We start from the raw sequence: 18978 nt of genomic DNA on the forward strand, positions 1-18978 counted from the left end.
GCTGTAGCAGACAACGTGACGGGAATAGGGAGATGTGTATTGCATGGCACATTAGCAAATCAATTAAGCAGATATCCATGGGAAATTACACAGAATTGTATTTTATTTTATTTTTTTAATAGATTTTATTGATTTTTATCGAAACAAATCATAAACAACATACAAGTGCTCTCTGTATTCACAAAGATATCCAAACAGGAAGGAAAACAAACCACCATCCAAACCAAAATGACTTCAGGTAGACGACTGTCCTCACCCCAAAAAGTCAAAAGAAAAGGAGTCCCACTGTTGCATCAGTCACCCAATACACATACTCTCATCCATGTATAGTGGAAGTAAAAAATATAACAGGGTGGATGACGTTAATAAAAATAAACAAGTAAATGAAATAAAGACAGATAAACCACAGAATTGTATTCAAGAAAAAGTCAAAAAAGTCCAGATTTAAATGTTGCTAATTCACAACTTTTGGAAAATAAATGAGTGTGCTGCAGATTAGCTGTGTCTGTGGAAAACTTGAGTTTAACCTTTGTCACCTCTCTGAAATGTTTACGAGACCGTGCACGCAAACCGACTGGCAGGCCGGCGGTGGGTAGCGCTGCTGCCCTCACACAAACAAAGAAGGTTCAAACCTGCTGGAGTTTCCAAGTCGCTCTGTGGCTGTGTGGGTTTCCTCTGAACGCTCCAGTTCTCTCTCTCAATAAAACAACAGGTAAATTGGCACCTTGTATTCGCCCCATAGGTGTGAATGTCAGTGGAAACGATTGTTTGTCTTTATATCAGCCCTCTGAGAGACTGGAGACTTCTCACCCACTTACTGTCACCTGTGATTGGCTCCAACCCCCCAACTACCCTAGAAGATAAGCTGCATGACTAATGAATGCAACCAAATGAAGTGGAAGTTAAACCTTGCCGGAGCCTCCTGTCCTGTGGTAATAATAACTACATCTGTATCCATGGCTTTTAAATGAGTGAACTGACCCTGCATATTTTTTTAAAGGGATAGTTCAACATTTTGGCAAATTTGCCCATTGCCATACTCCCTATAGTCTTAGTAGGTGTCTTTGTCGGTGCAAGCTATTTTTAGAACAGTGGAGCAGAGTTGTGAGCTGCTCAGAGCTACGCTACGGAGGCTCATGGGATTTCTTGGTTTCCCTCATCAAACTCATCAAATACACAATCTAACAACTCCAAAACGCTCTGGTGGACAAGTTGTGACCTGCATATTCACCATGCTATGAGATAATAACTCAACGTTACCAGACAGAGTTGTTTTAGAGGGAAATACAGAGACTGCTTGATGAAAAACTGCTTCCGATGGGAACGTGCATCAGCGGTTTGGCATGAATTTCCCTCTAAAACAACTCTGTCTGGTAACGTTCTGTTATTATCTCATAGCGTGGTGAATGTGCAGGTCACAACTTGTTCACCAGAGCAATGTGGAGTTGTTGGATTGTAGCGTAGCTCTGAGCAGCTCGCAACTCTGCTCCGCTGTTCTAAAAATAGCTTGAACCAACAAAGACACCTACTAGGGATTATGGCAATGGGCAAATTTGCCAAAATGTTGAACTATCCCTTTAAGAAGCACTGAGCTTGAACAAACAAAACCACTAAATGATACAGAACAATAGAAAACTCAGCTCCAACAGCTGTTATTGAAAATGAATTGAAGTGGCCTGCTGTTTGGACTTCAAATATTAACCGTGACAGTAAACTGAAGACACACTGGCCAAAGGAAGCGGCTATGGACAGACCTGCTTGCCAGAAGCAATTCTGCCCACACTGTGAACACAGAGGAGCAGGGCAGCCTCCAAGCTCTTGCACCTTATGTTCAAAATGTTGTACTTAACCTAAAAAAAGATGGGTTCTTTTGGTTGTTTTTTTATCCGTACAGAGCTGATATGTGCAGCAAATTTGTACACTCAAATATTGAAACTATACAAGCAGTTATTATTTCCACATGGGCAATTGATACACAAGAGAGATGGGAACACATCCATTGTTGTGGCAATGTGCAAATATCTGAGGGAGAGGGTTTTCGGTACAAATATGGATGTAAATATGTATCTGAATTTTCAAGTGGAGAGAAACATAAAAGGCAAAACGCTTAAAAGTTTGACGTCAGCGTGGATCTCCGCATTCGCAGCTCCAGCTGGTTCACTTCATTATGAATCCATGTCATATAAAATGTAACTAGATCACCATTAAATGGCAAAGGAACTGAGCGAGTTTCAGTCAAGTTGGAGAAGACAGGGCAGTAAAAAAAAATATTAAAAAAAAAATCCTCCAGATACGCTGGCAACACACAAACCGTAGACGGTGGAGAGGGGGGATCCTTCCACACATCAGAGCACCACCCTTATTCCCTGTTCAAATCAAGAAGTGAGAATAGGCTGCTAAAAGACCCTTCCCTCCAGCCAGACTCCACCAGCACTGAATAAAAGCTCGGGCCCACTTGAGGGAATACAGCGTGCTCCATCATCTGCTAGCAGGGTCAGGGCCAGGCCACGGGGAGCCAGCGTGTAACGTTGTGAGCATGTGAATGTGTCAGCACAGTGCAGGGCTCGGCACCATGTTTTCTGTTGGCACCGGCTCCGTCCTAAGTGTATACCTTCAACAGCAGGCAGCGCCGGCGTGAAAATGTGACAGTTAAGCAACATGTCATGTTGCTGGGAAGCACGTGCGCGCGTACATATGGTCACACTTTTTTTTTACTTGTATGTTGATTGCCTTTAATGAGGTCACAGGGACACGAGCTAATGTGTGTTTACCGATTGATCCTGCTAAATTGTTTCTCGGCGCCGGTTCAAGCCTGCATTCATCATGTCAAGGCTGCTCACTCGCCTTGACTCCCTCTTTTCTCCTGCATCCACACAGGTAACAGCATATTGTATACACATATATTAGGGGGCGGATAAAATGCCTAACAGGAATGTGTGACAGAGTAATGGACGCCCATCCCGCAACAATTACTGCTTTCATGAATATTTTTTCTAATGCTTCAGCTTCCTGAATCCTGGTCAGTTTTGAGGCTGTGTTTGTTTTCAAAAATTGCAATTTTCCAAAAGTCAACATTATATTTTTAAATGAAGTTCAGATTAGAGCGACGCAGCCGAAGCAGAAGCTGTGTTTCAATTAAAGGAGGATGCGCTGGACGAAGGTGTGACTCCGCATGGCCTCGTAGTTCATCAAGGCCAAACTTTGATGAGAACGTCTGACCTGTGAGGGATTTTGCTTTGCTTTGACTCCTGTTACCTAGCAACCTTGACAACCTGTAATTTTTCCTCTGCAAAAAAACTTGACGAGACCCTCGCTTTTTTTTTTTTTTTTTTTTACAGTTGTACCATGAGGTGTTGAACTGAGCTAAAAACCGAGTGTAATCCTCGGTCCCCCTCTCTGTGTCTGTTGTTTGCTGCCAAGTTATTTCACCAGTGCTGAATGAATCTTGGGAGAAATTGCCCAGGAAAAGAAGAAAATGTACCAGCGGAGGAGGAGGAGTTTGTTATTGGCACCAATTACTGGCAAATATGGTGCAACTGGGAGATAAAACTCCATTTCCATGAAAAACATAAATAAACACCAGACCCACCTGTTCATTAACGGCTGAATTTTATGTTCAAGTCATGTAGCGCTGGGTGCTATTATAATAAGTACCTTATCTTAACTTACAGTGCACAGAGTATTATCTGCTGTTGGTGGGTTATGGTTGATTAAACAAATATGGAAATTTTGTGTTTTTTATTTAGAACATTATAATTATATTTATAAATGCATGTGATTATTAAAAGGGAATATAAAACAAATCAGGGACATTTGATGGAGAATATTAATCATATGTAAATTTGAATATATTCCACTAAATACTGCCTGATAGCGAAATATATTGAAATTCAAATTTGGTGTAAAGCCACTAAAACGAGCACACGGCGTCTTAACTACACACAAACAAAAATCTCTCTGGCGCGCACACTCGCGCTGTGTCAGTGATAGTGATTAGTGAATGTGTTCCTACACTGGAGGCTGTAGGAAGCTGATCAGAGGGATTGTAGCCTAAATTGATTGTGAAGAGCTGAAATCAGCCTCTACCAAATTGCTGTTTGTACGAGCGGCTGATGGCAGAGTAAGTGTTTGTGTTGTGGCGCTGTCTCCCAGGGATGTGGGGCTGAGTCTGCATGTGTGTGTGTTTACAAGCCCAGGCTCTCAACAGCACCGGCTGAACTTTTCTATGGGTTGTATTTACTCAAGCGTGGTGAAAGGCTTTGCCTCATTTATAAATGGTCTGTCGCCTAAGTGCTAGCTGCAAAATGTTATGGATGCCTGTTTTGCTCTTGTTCTGCACAGGAAAGACTTAAAAAAAAAAAAAGGATTAAAATAGCCCCCAGTACCTGCGTCAGAGTTTTTTTCCCCCCCTGAAGGTCAGTCTTGTTATCAACACCACTTTTAGGCCCTGGCTTCATAGGTATGTGCACAAACTGCTTTTTCCTGGCAATCGGTTTTCGACAGCTCACTAACACGTGCCCTTATTTACGACATAACGCCATCCACCTCCAACACACACTCATCCAGGATGCCCATCTGATGCTTTTGGACCTGGGCGCTCCTCTGGGTGCAGTAATTGGAAGTACCAACACGGCACAAAAAAACATCACTTTTCCTTCACACCCTTTCCCTGGCTGCAGGCAGCTGACCCCTGTGAGTGAGTGAGCGGCACCACCAAAGCTGGAGCTTTTATTTCCCTGTTAGCACCCCCCCCACCACCACCACCACCTCTCTCCCTCTCTACTGAGCCTCCCTTTTTCCATAAGCTAAAAGTAGAATGGTGTGTAACATCACAGTGGGTTGTGTGCTAGCGTGGTGTGATGCCTGCTCCTCTGGAGGTCTTAACCTGGAGGGGGGGGGGGGTTATTGGTCGGAGTTTGATTAGCTGGACTGTTTGATAGCAGCTGCTCCCACTTCTACAAACATCCTATTTGACCTTTTCCGTCCATTTCTGGTTGTTCAGCTCCGCTCACTTTATACATGAAGTGTTGTGAGCGCATGTGCACACACACATGGAGCTTTCTCTGAAATCAATTACTTCATCCGTTCCCCTGGAAGGGAATTGTATTCGTGTACCTCCAAGGTAATAAGATACAAAGGCGGGGGTGGGGGGGGGGTTACGTTGTATACCATAGTTGCACATCTTAATTAGCATACCGAGTCTGGGCAAGCAGCTGTTGGCCTCGTGATCGTGCATGTTCCTGCAAGAGTGTGTTGAAGCAAAAACAGCGTTGAGAGAAACAAAGCAATGCCACTCAGATGAAGCAGCAGTGGCTCATGGATCAAGGGCCTACATGTGTTTGATGGTGAAGGGTACTGTACTGTATGTAACGCTCGGTAGATGGTTAATTATTGATGTAGCCGACCCTGTTCAATTACAGCCGTCATGTCCCACGTGTTGGGATCTGTGCATCCTCTGGGTTTTATGTGGCACTCTCTACATTCCCTTTAAACTCCCTGCTCAGTGATTATTTTGAGGACCCAGAGCAGGGATTGTCACTTCATGAAAACCAAATTACCAGGAAAGTAAATTTGCCGGAGGGGGCCCGAGAGCGGATGCAAACACAAGACCTCGACCCATCCAAAACACATCCCATACAAATGCCTTTTTCGACTTGTTTATGTAAAACCCACGGGGAATGTGAGAATGTTGATTTTGGACATGAAAATGTGAGATAAATGTAAACTTGAACAAACTGTGCCATTTAAGAGGAAATAGCTGTAGGGTTTCAAAGGGACAGTTTTCTATTTGATAAACAAGAACATGTACACGCCTCTGGAGTTTTCTCACCGCCTCCTGATAAAGAGAGTGTCCTCGGAGGCACAAACACCTCCCTCCTGCTTACGTATTTAGTATATCACCACATGGCATCCAGGAGTCCCATGGATCTGTCAGATGGGTCTTTTCACATCCCACTTTTTCTTTCTTCAGCAGCAGGAGCATTTAGGGAGCACAGAGGCATAAATACATCTGTGACCCACTGCTTTAGAGCAGCATTTAAGGTCTGTGTTCATTCAAGCGGAGAAGCCGTGTTGTGCTGCTTTTAAAACTCGGTTGAATGTTGACCGACACACTTGTGTAAAATCAAAAGCTTTAAAAGTCCCATATTTCAATATTCGGAGCATGACCATGATGGAAGCTCTGACCACTCAGAGTTATTCCTCTTAATTTGCCCGACTTTGATGTGTCCCATCTGGCCTCATCATCACTATCATCATCATCGCTGCTGAAAAATTGGTGCAGAAAAATATCTCATCCACTAAAGACTTAATGAGGAGAAAATTCATACATTTTTGAGATTTCCATGTATTTCTTTTAATTAATAAAAGCTTTATTTCTCTCCTGGGGAACGTGCCAGATTTCAAACATTTTTTGACGGTGGGTGAACATGCCCTAGAGAGTGATCGAGAGGAATGCTAAGGAGAAGCTCTTTAAAAAATTTTTGTGGAGAATCAGTTTGAAACACAAAGACTTTTTTTTTGTCTCCTACCTGGATTATGTCAGCGAGTTGGAACACCTTGTCAGTTTTTAAGCCTTTGTGAGGTTGGAGCTGCACTTTAATCTCCACTGTCTCTGATTATCACAGCAAGAGGGAATGTGTGCAGTTACTGATACGCTCCACCCCTCAGCAATCTGATACAGTATCTCCGTCGGTTTCCTCTCGGCCATAGATAAGGTGTCTGAACAACAATGCAGAGTGCAAGAAATGTCCCACAACAAAGCGTCTATCCCTAACAAGCGCCGTGCCCGCGGTGAAATGAGCAGGGGTTTAATTATTTTCCCCTGTGCACAAAGCAATTTTTATTCTTTGTTGATGAACGTCTCTGAGTTTTTATTGGTTTTCATTTATTGTTCTGTTGCTTGTAAAGCACTTTGTAGGTGTTGTAAATTTTGTTAAAAATGGGATTTGTTGTTGTTGACAGGCTGCTCACAAGGAAGTGAAGAAAAGCTTAAAAAAACAACACCTCCATAACCGGTCAGCCTTCTTCTCTCACTCCTGTCGTTTCACTCTTCACCTCTCACTTGGTCTTCAGTGAGACATCTGTGCTCTCGTTCTGACCCGGTTTCCTTCGTGGGCGCGTTAAGGAGCTGCTCAAATGTCATAAGCTGTCAGGCTCGCTCATCTTTCCAGTCTTATCTTGAAAAGGAAGCGAAGGAGACGTGATTCTAGGAGGGGGGGAGAAAAAAACAATCAGAGTTGTCAGCATCTCTAAGGAAACCAAAAGTGTTCCACTACATTTAATTGAGAAGTTGTTGTAATTGTTAATTTCATTATCTGTATCTCAGTAATTGAAACTCAGCTGCATTCATAGACTCTGGTTTATTTATTTGTTGCTGAATGTGAAGCTGCCTGCAGCTCTTTGTGCAGCCTTATAGTTTTCAAGTGACAAGATCTGATTTCCTGTGGATGTTATCTCATCTTTGTCTTGTCTTTCTCACTTCCTTCAGGATTATACTGATAGTTATCTCCCTAATGAATATTTAAATACACTTTTTGGTAAGTTTGTCAAAAAATAATTCAGTTCTGTGACTCCTGTCAGATTGTTTGGAGCTGTTTGCAGCAGCCTCTGCCACTGTTGTAGCCACTCTCCTCGGTAAATCTAATCCTTCATAGCCTTCCTATACCAGACACTTACAGCCTCCTGGGTACATGAGAACCTTGTTAGAGCTATTGAAGTGGTTTGCTGGTGCTTACACAGTATTACCTTCACATTTTAATGCAAAAACGTCTCCATACATTTTGTCCTCGCACAGAATAAATCTATGATTTCTCTGTAATTACGTTCATGCACCTTTTTAAATAAAAAAATAAAATAAAAACCTCGTGCCCACAGATGTAACGTACAGATTATAATTGCACGTTTTCCCATCATACGCCTCTTTTGAATGTCGGTGTGAAACACGACAAAGATTGTCAGTTTGAACCGACAGCTTTTGTGTTGGTTTTCTGAAGGCTCTGTTTCCCTGATTTCCCAGCGTTTTGTTTATTCTCGCTCCTTTCATTCCTCTTTTCTTCGGCAGATAAAAGTAGCGACTCGGTAATGGACCATTAGCATTGTGCTGGGGTCCGTCTCTCGCATACTCGTCATTACAGAACCACATTAGACATGGAAACTAGTCCTGAGAAAATCCATTTTTTGCAAGAGCTTGGCATGGGCCCTGCTGGATTTCCTCTGAAAAAGGCTATCTGTAGGTGCAGTGCTGTTGGTGCCTCTGGCAGATATCTCCATTCAGTAGATTTATGCTCTCTTGGTGGAGTTGTGTAGTCTGAGCCAGTGAGGTAGGCTCTCTTATCTGTGGACTCAGACCAGATGATGAAAAAAAAAAAAAAAAACCACTTGGCGCAACTTTACAGCTTTGCTCTCAGGGGAGCACAGCAGAAGGATTGTGGAGTTAGCAACACAAGATAAAAGTTTTTGTTAGGAGTGTTTAATTAGAACTTTAACACTACTGCAATTATTTTAATTTTTAGAAACAGGCTTTTACTTCCTCTGAATATTAAGATGAATGCTTTGCTATGCGTGTCTTTGTCCCGACTGTTTTGCGTATTGCTTACCCAGATTTATTATGCAGATCTAGAGTAACCTTCCTCGTTAAGCCTTAATGCCAACCATTCATTACCCCTGGCACAGAGACTAATGACACTATTAATCAGCTATGAATAGAGCTCTGCGGTGGCAGTGGGAGGCTGACACCTCCTCACCGGAACAATCCAAGGCGTGCATGTACAAGACAGATTGTCAGAAGGACACCAAAAACTGCTCAGTGTGTCAATTACCTACACATGATGAGGTGTACATAGATAGAAAAACTACATCAGATGGGTTTTTTTTATACCACTTCCATTTCCTATCCCACAATGCAACAGGGTTTTACTTCTGTCTGACCTGACACTGGTTTCCAGATTTTTTTTTTTAATTTTTTTTTTTTACCACAACTCAGCTCCTTTACTCTGAGATCCACACCAGGTGAGGGCACAAAGAGTGGGGCAGACAGTGTGGCCTGTTTCCACTGCCACTCATAGTAATTCCCTCTGACCTCTGAGAAGCCCCTCTCTCTCTCTCTCTCTCTCTCTGGAGGAGCACTCGGGGCTTTATCTGCCTCCTTTTTCCTCCCACTTAAAAGATTGCCCTGCTCCAGCTCCAGTGCTTCTGCAGAAACAAAGCTAACGATAAGTCAGGGTGTTGTTGTTTCTGGATTCGCTTCCACACATGTTGAAAAGCTCATCTTGACATGTTCTGTCTATCAACAAGTGGCTCAACTCCACACCAGTGAACAACAAGACTAACATGAAACACATTGTGGAGACTTGTCTTACTTTTACTGTCGTTTGCTCAATTGAAAAGAAGGAAAATAGTTTTTAAAGGGAAATCAGCTTTCAGGTCTCTGTAAACTCTTAATGGTGATAAACAGTGATTTGTAATGTATTTGTAATCCGGGGCACGTAACGGCGTAGGGTGGACAACAAGGGCCCTCCTGGTTATTGCGATGTGCCACCAAACGTTCAAAACGTTACAATCGGTTTTTACGCCTTATTTCTAAATTGTTAATTCCATTATCTTTATCTCAGTAATTAAGAATCATTTTACACAGCTGCTTTCTTAGAATCATATTTATTTATTTTTCTGAATTTGCCTGCAGCACTTTTTAAGCAAGCCTAATTTTAAATGGACAAAATGTGATTTCCCGCGGATTTTATCTCATCTTTGTTTTGTCTTTTTCACTTCCATCTAAATTACACTGATACCTATCTCCCTGATGAATATTGTAAAACTTAATTTGGTAAATCTGTCAAAAATGATTAACTCTGTAAGATAGCTGAATTCTGTTACAGTAACTGTCCAGTTCTACACAATCTGTTTTTATCAGCTTTCAATTTTACTTTTACCTGCCTACCAGCATTCTTTTTTTAAGCTCTTTATCATTGTTTATTCTGGGAACAATGACTTGATTCCACCTCTCCTCATCTCAACCAGATGCCCTTTGGTTATAGATGTGACAATTAGAAGTTAGTCTGCTGCTAATTCAAGCCTCCTCCGAATTCACCTGTCTACAAACACAATTCAGTGTTAGATATATAATTATTTTCTGTATCTTTTATGAATGTGTTATTGTTAAGATGAACACTAATTTGTGACAGTAATTGCTGTGTATCCTCACTTCATGCCCCTCATCAACAGAGAAGTTTCCAGCTTTTATTTATCCCTTGAGCCTGGTTGTTGTGGTTGTTGTGGTTATTGTGGTTGTTGATGTTGCGATAGCCTCATAACCCGGGCACGTGAGACACCAACGTGTTGTGCTTTTTTTTTCTTTTTTTCCCCCTCTGTTGTGTGTGTCGCTGTGTAAATGAGGATAATTATTCGGCATCTGGTAATTTACACTGCAGTCAGAAAGAATTAGGACAATGTGTTTTTCATTGTTGCTGGCTCTGTTCCCATTGAATGGGTTTGAAATGAAGCTGATTTTTAGGTTGAGGCTATTTGAGGTTTTTACTTTTTTATTTATTTATTTATTTTTAGTAACAAACACTGCAAAAATCAACACTGACCATATTAGGCTCCTAATCTAAATCTGGCAGGCCCACCAGAGCATCACAAGCAGCGATTCAATATATTTGTGAGTTAAAACTACAGCTAGAACATTTCATATGATGAATTTGTAACTTTTTTATTGTATGATTGTATCAATTCATCAAATTTGGGGACAGGAGCTGCTCTCCCAAGTCTGCAGCTCCAGACAGCACAACACCTGCATAGTAATGGGAGCGGTTTAAATCCAAGAGGCTGAAGTAGAACTCTAACAACATAAAAAAAAAAGTGTCACTGTCTAAAGTGTGCTGAATGTACTCAGTCAGCAATGTGGAGCTGCAGCTAAACCTCGTCAGAGATTTGTACAGATGCACAAGGTCAGCCCTCGACAAACAGGGTTTTTTAGTGTGTGTGTGAGTGACAGTGTGTGTATTTAGGTGGTTTTGTACAGGAGAGTGTGTTAGCAACGTGTAATTCTCTGGAAGAAAAATATCGCTGCAATCATAGAAATGAGTGAACCCTGGGAATTTGAAATGTAAACAAATATCGAAAGCCAAATTAGCAGTTAGTCCACACACGCCGTGACTGACAGTCGCCCACCGGCTGCTTTGCATTTTAACGCAATTTCTCCAGTAATAATACACTATTTGCACACGGCGCTCGCTGCACTCCTTTGCCTGTATTTCAACTTTGCCTTCCAGTCAATTTCCCCGACCTACAAACAAATGGAAATGTCATACATGCTGACATTCTTTCCGTATGGTTTTGTTTTGCCCACTTGCCAGGCAAATGGAAAGCAGATCTCACAGAGTCCGACCGCAGATTGTTCCTCCAAAAAAGAAAGGGAGAAAAAAAAATGAAATCACAAACATTTCTGTGGCTAGGCTGTGGAATGTGACGGCAAAAGTGTTTAAAAACATCATATGGTGCGTTATTTGAGAGCATCTAGACACAACTTTTTTGGGGGGGAGGGGGGGTTACTCCTCAGTTGTTGTTGTCTGAAATAAAAACGGTATGATTTCCTGAACGCATAGACGGTTTTCTCGTCTGCATTTGAGGGGCTAAAAGGTGGCTTTGTCCCTGTCAAAACAATGTCTACCTTTGTTTGCCATTGAATGCCAGCCAGTTTTTTAGTTAGTAAAAAATGTCACAAGAAATGCAAACCAATCATTTTGAATCAATAAATGATTGGCGGGAAAGTCGTCTATGAAGAGTCAATGTATGGCATTATGTCCTGCTCCCACTCCCTGTACGTTAGAGAGCTGTGTGTAGACTTGCATGTGTAGCTCCCCCCTTGTATCGTGCTTTTATTTGTCAGCTTCGTGAGTGTAGTAGAAGTGTTTTATTTCTGTGGTTCCTTGTCATGCCAAAAGTCTTTTTTTGTTACGTTGTTGTTATTTTGTTTTTTCTTCTTTTTTTTGTTTCCTTCCCTCCTTTCGTTTCACTGTCATTTCCATTTCCACTCCTGACCTCTCCTCCTCGACCTGTTCCTTTCGGACTCCTCTGTGCAATACCCTCCCCCCTCCTCCCCTCCTCCCTTCCTCCCTTCCTCCTTCCCCCCCCCCCCAACGCTGCTGTCTCCTGTCTCCCTACACCTATCCCACCAACCCTCCCTCCTTTCCCCCTCTCCCTCCTCCCTCCCTCCCCTTCCCTTCCTCCTCCTCCCAACCCAAAGACGTAGCCCTGCCCTCTTCCCCTCCCCCCTCACTGACTCCTAACACTACTGACCATGTAACGCCAGGCTCCGGAGGTGTGGCCAACCCAGCAGGGCCCACCCCCTCCGCCCCCCGAGACGTGGTGGCTTCGCTGGTGTCCACCCGCTTCATCAAGCTGACCTGGCGCCCGCCGGCCGAGCCGCACGGAGACGACTTAACCTACTCTGTTTTCTACAGCCAGGAGGGCACCAGCAGGTATACACACACCAGGCTGGAGCTGTACAAGTACACACATTACCTCTGGCATCAGCAAGGTGCTAATATACAACCACTCCTGTGCCAGACTCGTAGACCACTCTCAGAATGTCTAATGCAGTTAAAGCTCTTATCATGGCAGTAAGTGTTCATTAATTAAAAACAAATTCCCTTCCCTAAAGGATTACATTTTAATTTTGAAGTATAAAAAAAAAAAAATCAGTTCAAACACTGTAATTTAATTTTTTTCAAGTAGACCTGTGATAAATTCTTCTCAGCTGCTTGGATGGAGGATTTACTGCACATGACTGAGAAGGAAATTCAAGAAGCTGAGAGGATTTTCCACAATTGCCACTTTTCATGTTTCCGCCGTAAGACATTAAAACAAGTTTCAGAAACGGGCTCAAACAGAAGTGTTTTACCCTCTGCTGGTGCTTGATGTTTAAATGCAAACATTACAATAATGTATGAACAAAGGCATGGAATGTCCACAAGTCTTATATAACTATAAATTATTAAACCAAGAGAAGACAGACATTTGATTCAGTTTATTTCATTGACGGATTGATCAGTTGATTGACTAGAAATGAGTTCATCTGAGACATTTAAAAGTAAAGATGCCTGCAGTCGGCTGCCTCCTCCTTATCAAAACTCAGAATATTTCAATTTGAGTCCTGTAAAACATCTGTGATTTATTCCATGACCTTTTAATCCAAGAAATAATCTAACCAATAATCTAAAATGATTAGCTGGTTTAATGCACCAGATATCCATATTTCCTAAACATCTGTCACCAGGATGTTACAAATACTGTTCAGCTACAATGTAAAGGAATGCACCTACTATGTAACCAAACTGTCTGCAGGTCTAACAGCTCATTATCCCGCTGGAAATAGTTAGTCAGTTTGACTCACACAAACCTGAATCCAACAAATATGAGACTCTCAAATCATCACATGTTGTTGTGCGTGTTCGTCTGCATCAGGGAACGAGTGGTGAACACCAGCCGTCCAGGAGAGATGCAGGTCACCATCCAGAACCTCATGCCAGACTCCAAATACCGCTTCAGGGTTGTGGCCCACAACAGCAACGGCCAGGGAGAGAGCTCTACAGCGCTCAAAGTGGCCACCCAGGCTGAAGGTAAAGACACACACACGCACACGACTTTATACGCGCACAGTAAACAAGACACACAAACATAAAAGCGATCTCCAGCCAGTTTGTTGGAAATGTGCTCGACACTCGCACACTGAGGCAAACAGGATGCACTCAGAAGGAGCGCGCAAATGTGCAAATAAACATTCACGCAAACAAATATTCACTCGCATACAGCGAACGCTCACTTCAAACAGAGCCCCGCCCCCCGAACACACACAAACACACACACACACATAGAGGAGGCTATTTAGTGCTGAGCGTTAGTCGGACCACCCAACAGCAGAGCAGAGAAAGGCAGCGTTTTCTTCTAAGCCCCTTCTTGTTTACTCCCCAACATGTACCGTAAGCCCTCTGTGTTTTGTGAGTGTGAGTGTGTGTGTGTGTCTGTGTGTGTAGCTGCTCTAAGCCCTGCCTACTCCAGCGAGGAATGTCTGACATTAGTATTCCTTTTAAAAATGTTTCCCCTCATCCAGCCTGTACAGAGATGCTGCTACACTCACACAAGTTCACTACATTATTTTGACTGGAGGACACATAAGAGTCATTGAGAGGAGGGGGGGGGGGGGTGAAGTGGTGTGTCTTTGTGTTCAGGTGTGCGAGCTTCCCCGTGGCTGCTCCTCCAAATCTCTCTGTGTTGTTGAAAGTGCTGTGAAGGGGGTTTCCCCACCGTCCCTTCACCTCCTTGGCTCAGCTACAGCTCCGTCACTGTGCTTTTCTAGGTCAGCTGCTGTTCCTCCACCCGTGTCCTTGGTTGGAGGGCAGACAGAACAACACACACACACACACACACACACAAATACACACAGTACACCTTAATGCCTGCCAGCAGGAGCCGAGCCACCCATGGGGATAGCGGCGAAGGCGGGCTGTACCCGTGCACTATATCTCTGTCGCGTGGCGTGCACTTTTAGTGTAAGAACATGCTACGAATTGGAGCTTAAACTGTTGACCCGCGTCTGAGCGCCAGGCGTGTGCTCACCGGGGCTGACCCGCATCTCGTCTCCTCAGAGAGAGTGCTTAATACACCTGGACACACACACACCGACACACACAGAAACTCAGGAGACGCACACTTCCAACATCCATGTGCGCTGACAAATGGGAGCTTCTCCTGTTCTGTCAGGAACACCTGCAGCTAAAGCTCACAAGATGTGTGCAGCACAAGACATAGATCTGTGTCTGACAGCCAGCACTTCAACCTCGCAGTCTCATTTTAAATCCAATGTGGCACAGCACAGACACTACAGGAAATCACTGTCCATATACGTGCTGACACAAGAGAGCTCTGTGTACAGTGGAGTCACAAATTATTAGGGTAATGATGCATATTTTATCACGGTAGCTTGGACCTCCAGCATAATATAAAATGAAATGTTTACTTAGTGGGTAAATTGCTGTCTGCCAGCTTGGATTTGAGTGTGTTTACATTTGCATCATGTTGAACAGTGTAGGAATTATAGCCCTATTTATCCATAGTCTAATGTCAGGTGGTATAAAGTAACCGGACAAGCTCACCTAAACTCATATTTACACAGTATATATACACACACATTTATGCTTATGTTCTCATTTGTTAGTTTTTATAAGCTGTTAGATAATCTTCTCTCCAAACACAGTGCCACATGTGTTTATGTAAGCATTTAATTTCAGATACTATTACTAAGCATTCAAGATGGACATATCTGCCCTGCTGCGCTTATCTCACCAAAATAGAGCTGCCTAGCAACCATAGTATAAAGCTGATGCACAGACACACTGTAATACACTCTCTGCCTAATCCTGCCTCCTATCTTGACTAACCAAACACAGTGAAATAAACTGTCAGCCATGCCCACTATAAGCTAAAAGCAGATGCTGCTGGAATGCAAAGGATGGCACCGTGATGTTTTTGAGGAGGCACGCCTCCAGTTTGTTTGTCATGAAAGGACATGTGGCTAAAGTAGACGAGTTTGTTGGCAGCGAAACTCTGAACATGAGTTAAGTTCAAAAGTGCTCCAATTTTAAAGGCTTCTAAATTTTTTTCCCTCTGCTGTGTTTTGTCACCAGTCCAAGTGCCCGGTCCTGCTCCCAACCTGCAGGCTGTGTCCAACACGCCCACGTCTGTCGCTCTGAGCTGGGACAAGCCGCTCACCGGCAACGGAGAGATCCTCACCTACAAGTTGTACTACACCGACAAAAGTGTCGGCATTGAAGAGGTAGGGTGTCGCTGTAGAACATCTGCAGTCACTCAGCTTTATTCATCAGTAGTAGAATAATCCACTAATTCGGTAATTTCAACCTTGGGGTCGGGACCCCACGTGGGGTCGCCTGGTATTCAAATGGGGTCACCTGAAATGTCTAATAATTGATTAAAAAAATTATTGATAAAAATATTTTTTTAACTAGTTATTATTATTTATAAAATTCTGATTAAAAACACCACACACAATCTTAAACAACTGTATTTTATACTTTCACTGTCTTGAATATGAATGGAGTTAGAGTTAGCTGGTGCGTCTTGACTGACAGCCACGATCACATGCAGTCACTGCTGTTTTTTTATGTGTTTTGCCTTTTTACTGACATTTCATTTAATGCACTTAGCGTAAATGTAGAGTTTGGACAGAAACATACAGCTAATGCCATTACTGCAGTCAAAAAGGAGAGGTGGTGTATGCAGCTGACGCTTGATTTTGCTGGGTCCATTAGATTAAAAGTGTATGACTGCATAGTCTAATGTAAATTGTGATGAGGTAAGAATTTCCTAGTCATTCACCAAAGGACTCTTTGTCCCGGTCTTTAGCTGCACTCTTGATCACACATCTGACACAAAAACACATATTGTGTAAAGAGAAACCAGATATGATTCACCCAGTTCTTCTCTGCAGGTCTAACTCTGTCACAAGAGTGAAATCTAGCTGCTTAGATATTGAGTCAGCCGCGGCAGTAACAGTGTGCAAGCCAGTGAGGCATTAAAAACCCTTTAATATGATAATGGATGAAACGTCAGCCAGCGCACTGAGTAATGATGCCTCAGCTCCCCGGAGAAGAAAGCCAGAGATGAGGTGGAGAACGGGGGAGATGAAGGGAGGGATGAAAAGAGAAAGAAGAGGTGAAGTAAAGGGACAGAAGTGAGATGAAGTTAGAGAGACACAGTGCAGAGACGACATGAAATATTAAAGGACGGGGAGAAAGTCAGGGAGAGCTTCTCTTCAAGGGTGATCAGGTCAGAGCCAATCATCTGACCGGAGTTCAATGGTTGCGATTGGACGGCTCTGGAAGCAAGATTAGATTCACGTTAGACTCGCGAAATCTCCTCTTTTCACTCAAAATGTCACAAGCGAAGAGCTGAATGCAAATTGGACATGGGCCAGCGTGGCCAATTTGTAAAGCAAAAAGTCGTAATCACAGAAGGCATAATTTGTGTCTCAGTGGAAGATGACATTTTTACCAACTGAAATGTTAGTGTGATGAATTGATGAAAGTAGGCGTCATTTTTTGAAGCTGTGCCACATACGTATAAGGGATTCGGCAGAGCTGTTAATCTATTGGAAGTTTTTATTTACAGCGTTTTACTTCCATCGCTAAACTTATCAAACAACTGTCAGCAGAGAAATACTCCAGATCTGTTTGACCTTATTTTGTAGATGATATTTTCAAGAATAACACATTCACCATATACATATAAGCTTTGTATGATTTATTCCATTGTCATCCTGTCTTCACATAATAAAATGTTACTTATTGATGAGAAGAAAAAAAACATAATTTTCTACCTGACAATTTTAAAATCTGAGTTGCAGACAATCGTAGGTATTTGCAGTCAGTTTTAGAAGGTAAAGCAAGTGTCTTGTAAATGTCTCTCTTCTTCCCTCATTGTCTTTCAGGACGTTGACATAGATGCTCAGTCCCACACCATGACTGGGCTGAAGAAGAACACTGAATACAGTTTCCGTGTGGTGGCCAACAACAAGCACGGTCCAGGCGTCTCCACTGAGGACATCATAGTCCGCACCCTGTCTGATGGTCAGTTGGTTCATGAAGACATTGAACATTATTGACTGAAGTCATTACCTATGTGCAACCTAATGGAAACTGCTGTTCACACCCAGTGCCTCCTTGTTTTACACTGGGCAGCACACATTGTTCAGCAGCATTTTTTACTTGTTTTAGAACCCTTTTTATTATTATTACATATTTAATTTCCAATCACAGCTTGGGTAAGCACAGAAATAAATTTGGTTAGGTTAAAGAAAAGATTATAATTAGAGTTAAAAACACACTCCTGGTTGTTGCCTTCTCCCATACTGCATAAACAGCCACATTGGTGATTCCCCACAGGTGCAAAAAGTATAGTTACCGTAGCTACAAACATATAGGTGCTTGTCTCTACCATATGTTCTATTGCTATATGCACCCAAGTGTAAATAGCTATATTATTATAACCTTTATTTAACCAGGTTTGTCCCATTGAGATCAAAGATCTCTATTGCAAGAGAGACCTGGCCAAAAATTGCAGCACATACAGTTTCAATGTCATTCATGTCTATGATTAATGTGACTTAATCATAGACAAAAAAACAAACAAATAGAATACAAATAACAATTGAATTTACAAGATTAGTCAAAAAGATCCTGTAAATTCAAACAGTTAGGTGCAACTACAGAAGGATCTGCTATAATTGACTAACTGCTTCAACTCTTCTATCACATCTGTCTGTTTTGCTTTATGCTGAACAAAGTGTGTGTTTTCTTGTGCTCCACAGTCCCAAGCGGCCCACCACAAAACCTCACAGTGGAGGTTCAGAACTCAAAGGTAAGTTTTAAATGCCATAACTGAACCTGAACCCGGTCAGCATTTTTTATCTTCCTCTGGGGCCTAAAGGCAGCCATGTTGGTTTCACACACTTTCTCAGCTGCAGCAGGGAAACAACAGACACAGCTAAACTCACTGGACTGGTGTACAGAGTATGTGGCCGCTTCACCAAATACACAAACGCTCATGCAGACAAACAGGTGAACAGATCCATAGGCTGCAAACCAGGACACTGCTGTTTCTCTGTGTGATTAGCTGCGTCAGACGCCTGCAGCCCCGGCTGGTTAAGAGGGTGTGTGAACCTTCATCGATCCTCTCATCGCCAGGAGACTCTCCTGTCACAAGGTTTTAGCCTCTGAATAACTCTCTATCTCCACAGGATCCGGCAAAGTAGCCCGAAGCTCAAATCTAAAATGGATGTGAAAAAACATTATCCTGGGAGACACTGGCATGCTAGAAATGATTCAAAGGGAGTTGAGGTGTCGGTCAGGCTATCCGAGGAAGCATTGATTAGCTGGTTTACAGGTGAAAAGACGTGTAGGCATC

General features: G+C 42.7%; 1 protein-coding gene across 6 annotated transcripts in view; it reads left to right on the plus strand.

The window, feature by feature from the left end:
- neo1a (neogenin 1a) overlaps positions 1 to 18978 on the plus strand; it is a 179654-nt gene that overhangs the window by 130064 nt on the left and 30612 nt on the right. For 5 of the 6 annotated variants that reach the window (XM_083993545.1, XM_083993546.1, XM_083993547.1 and 2 more), the window contains exons 8-12: positions 12245 to 12479; positions 13465 to 13619; positions 15684 to 15832; positions 17504 to 17642; positions 18383 to 18432. In XM_083993545.1, the coding sequence (XP_083849671.1) occupies positions 12245 to 12479; positions 13465 to 13619; positions 15684 to 15832; positions 17504 to 17642; positions 18383 to 18432 (728 nt within the window). The remainder of the gene's footprint in view (positions 1 to 12244; positions 12480 to 13464; positions 13620 to 15683; positions 15833 to 17503; positions 17643 to 18382; positions 18433 to 18978) is intronic. The other variant, XM_083993549.1, reaches the window with a different exon arrangement.

Source organism: Trachurus trachurus (genome assembly GCF_905171665.1).
Source record: "Trachurus trachurus genome assembly, chromosome: 3".
Taxonomy (NCBI): Eukaryota; Metazoa; Chordata; class Actinopteri; order Carangiformes; family Carangidae; genus Trachurus; species Trachurus trachurus.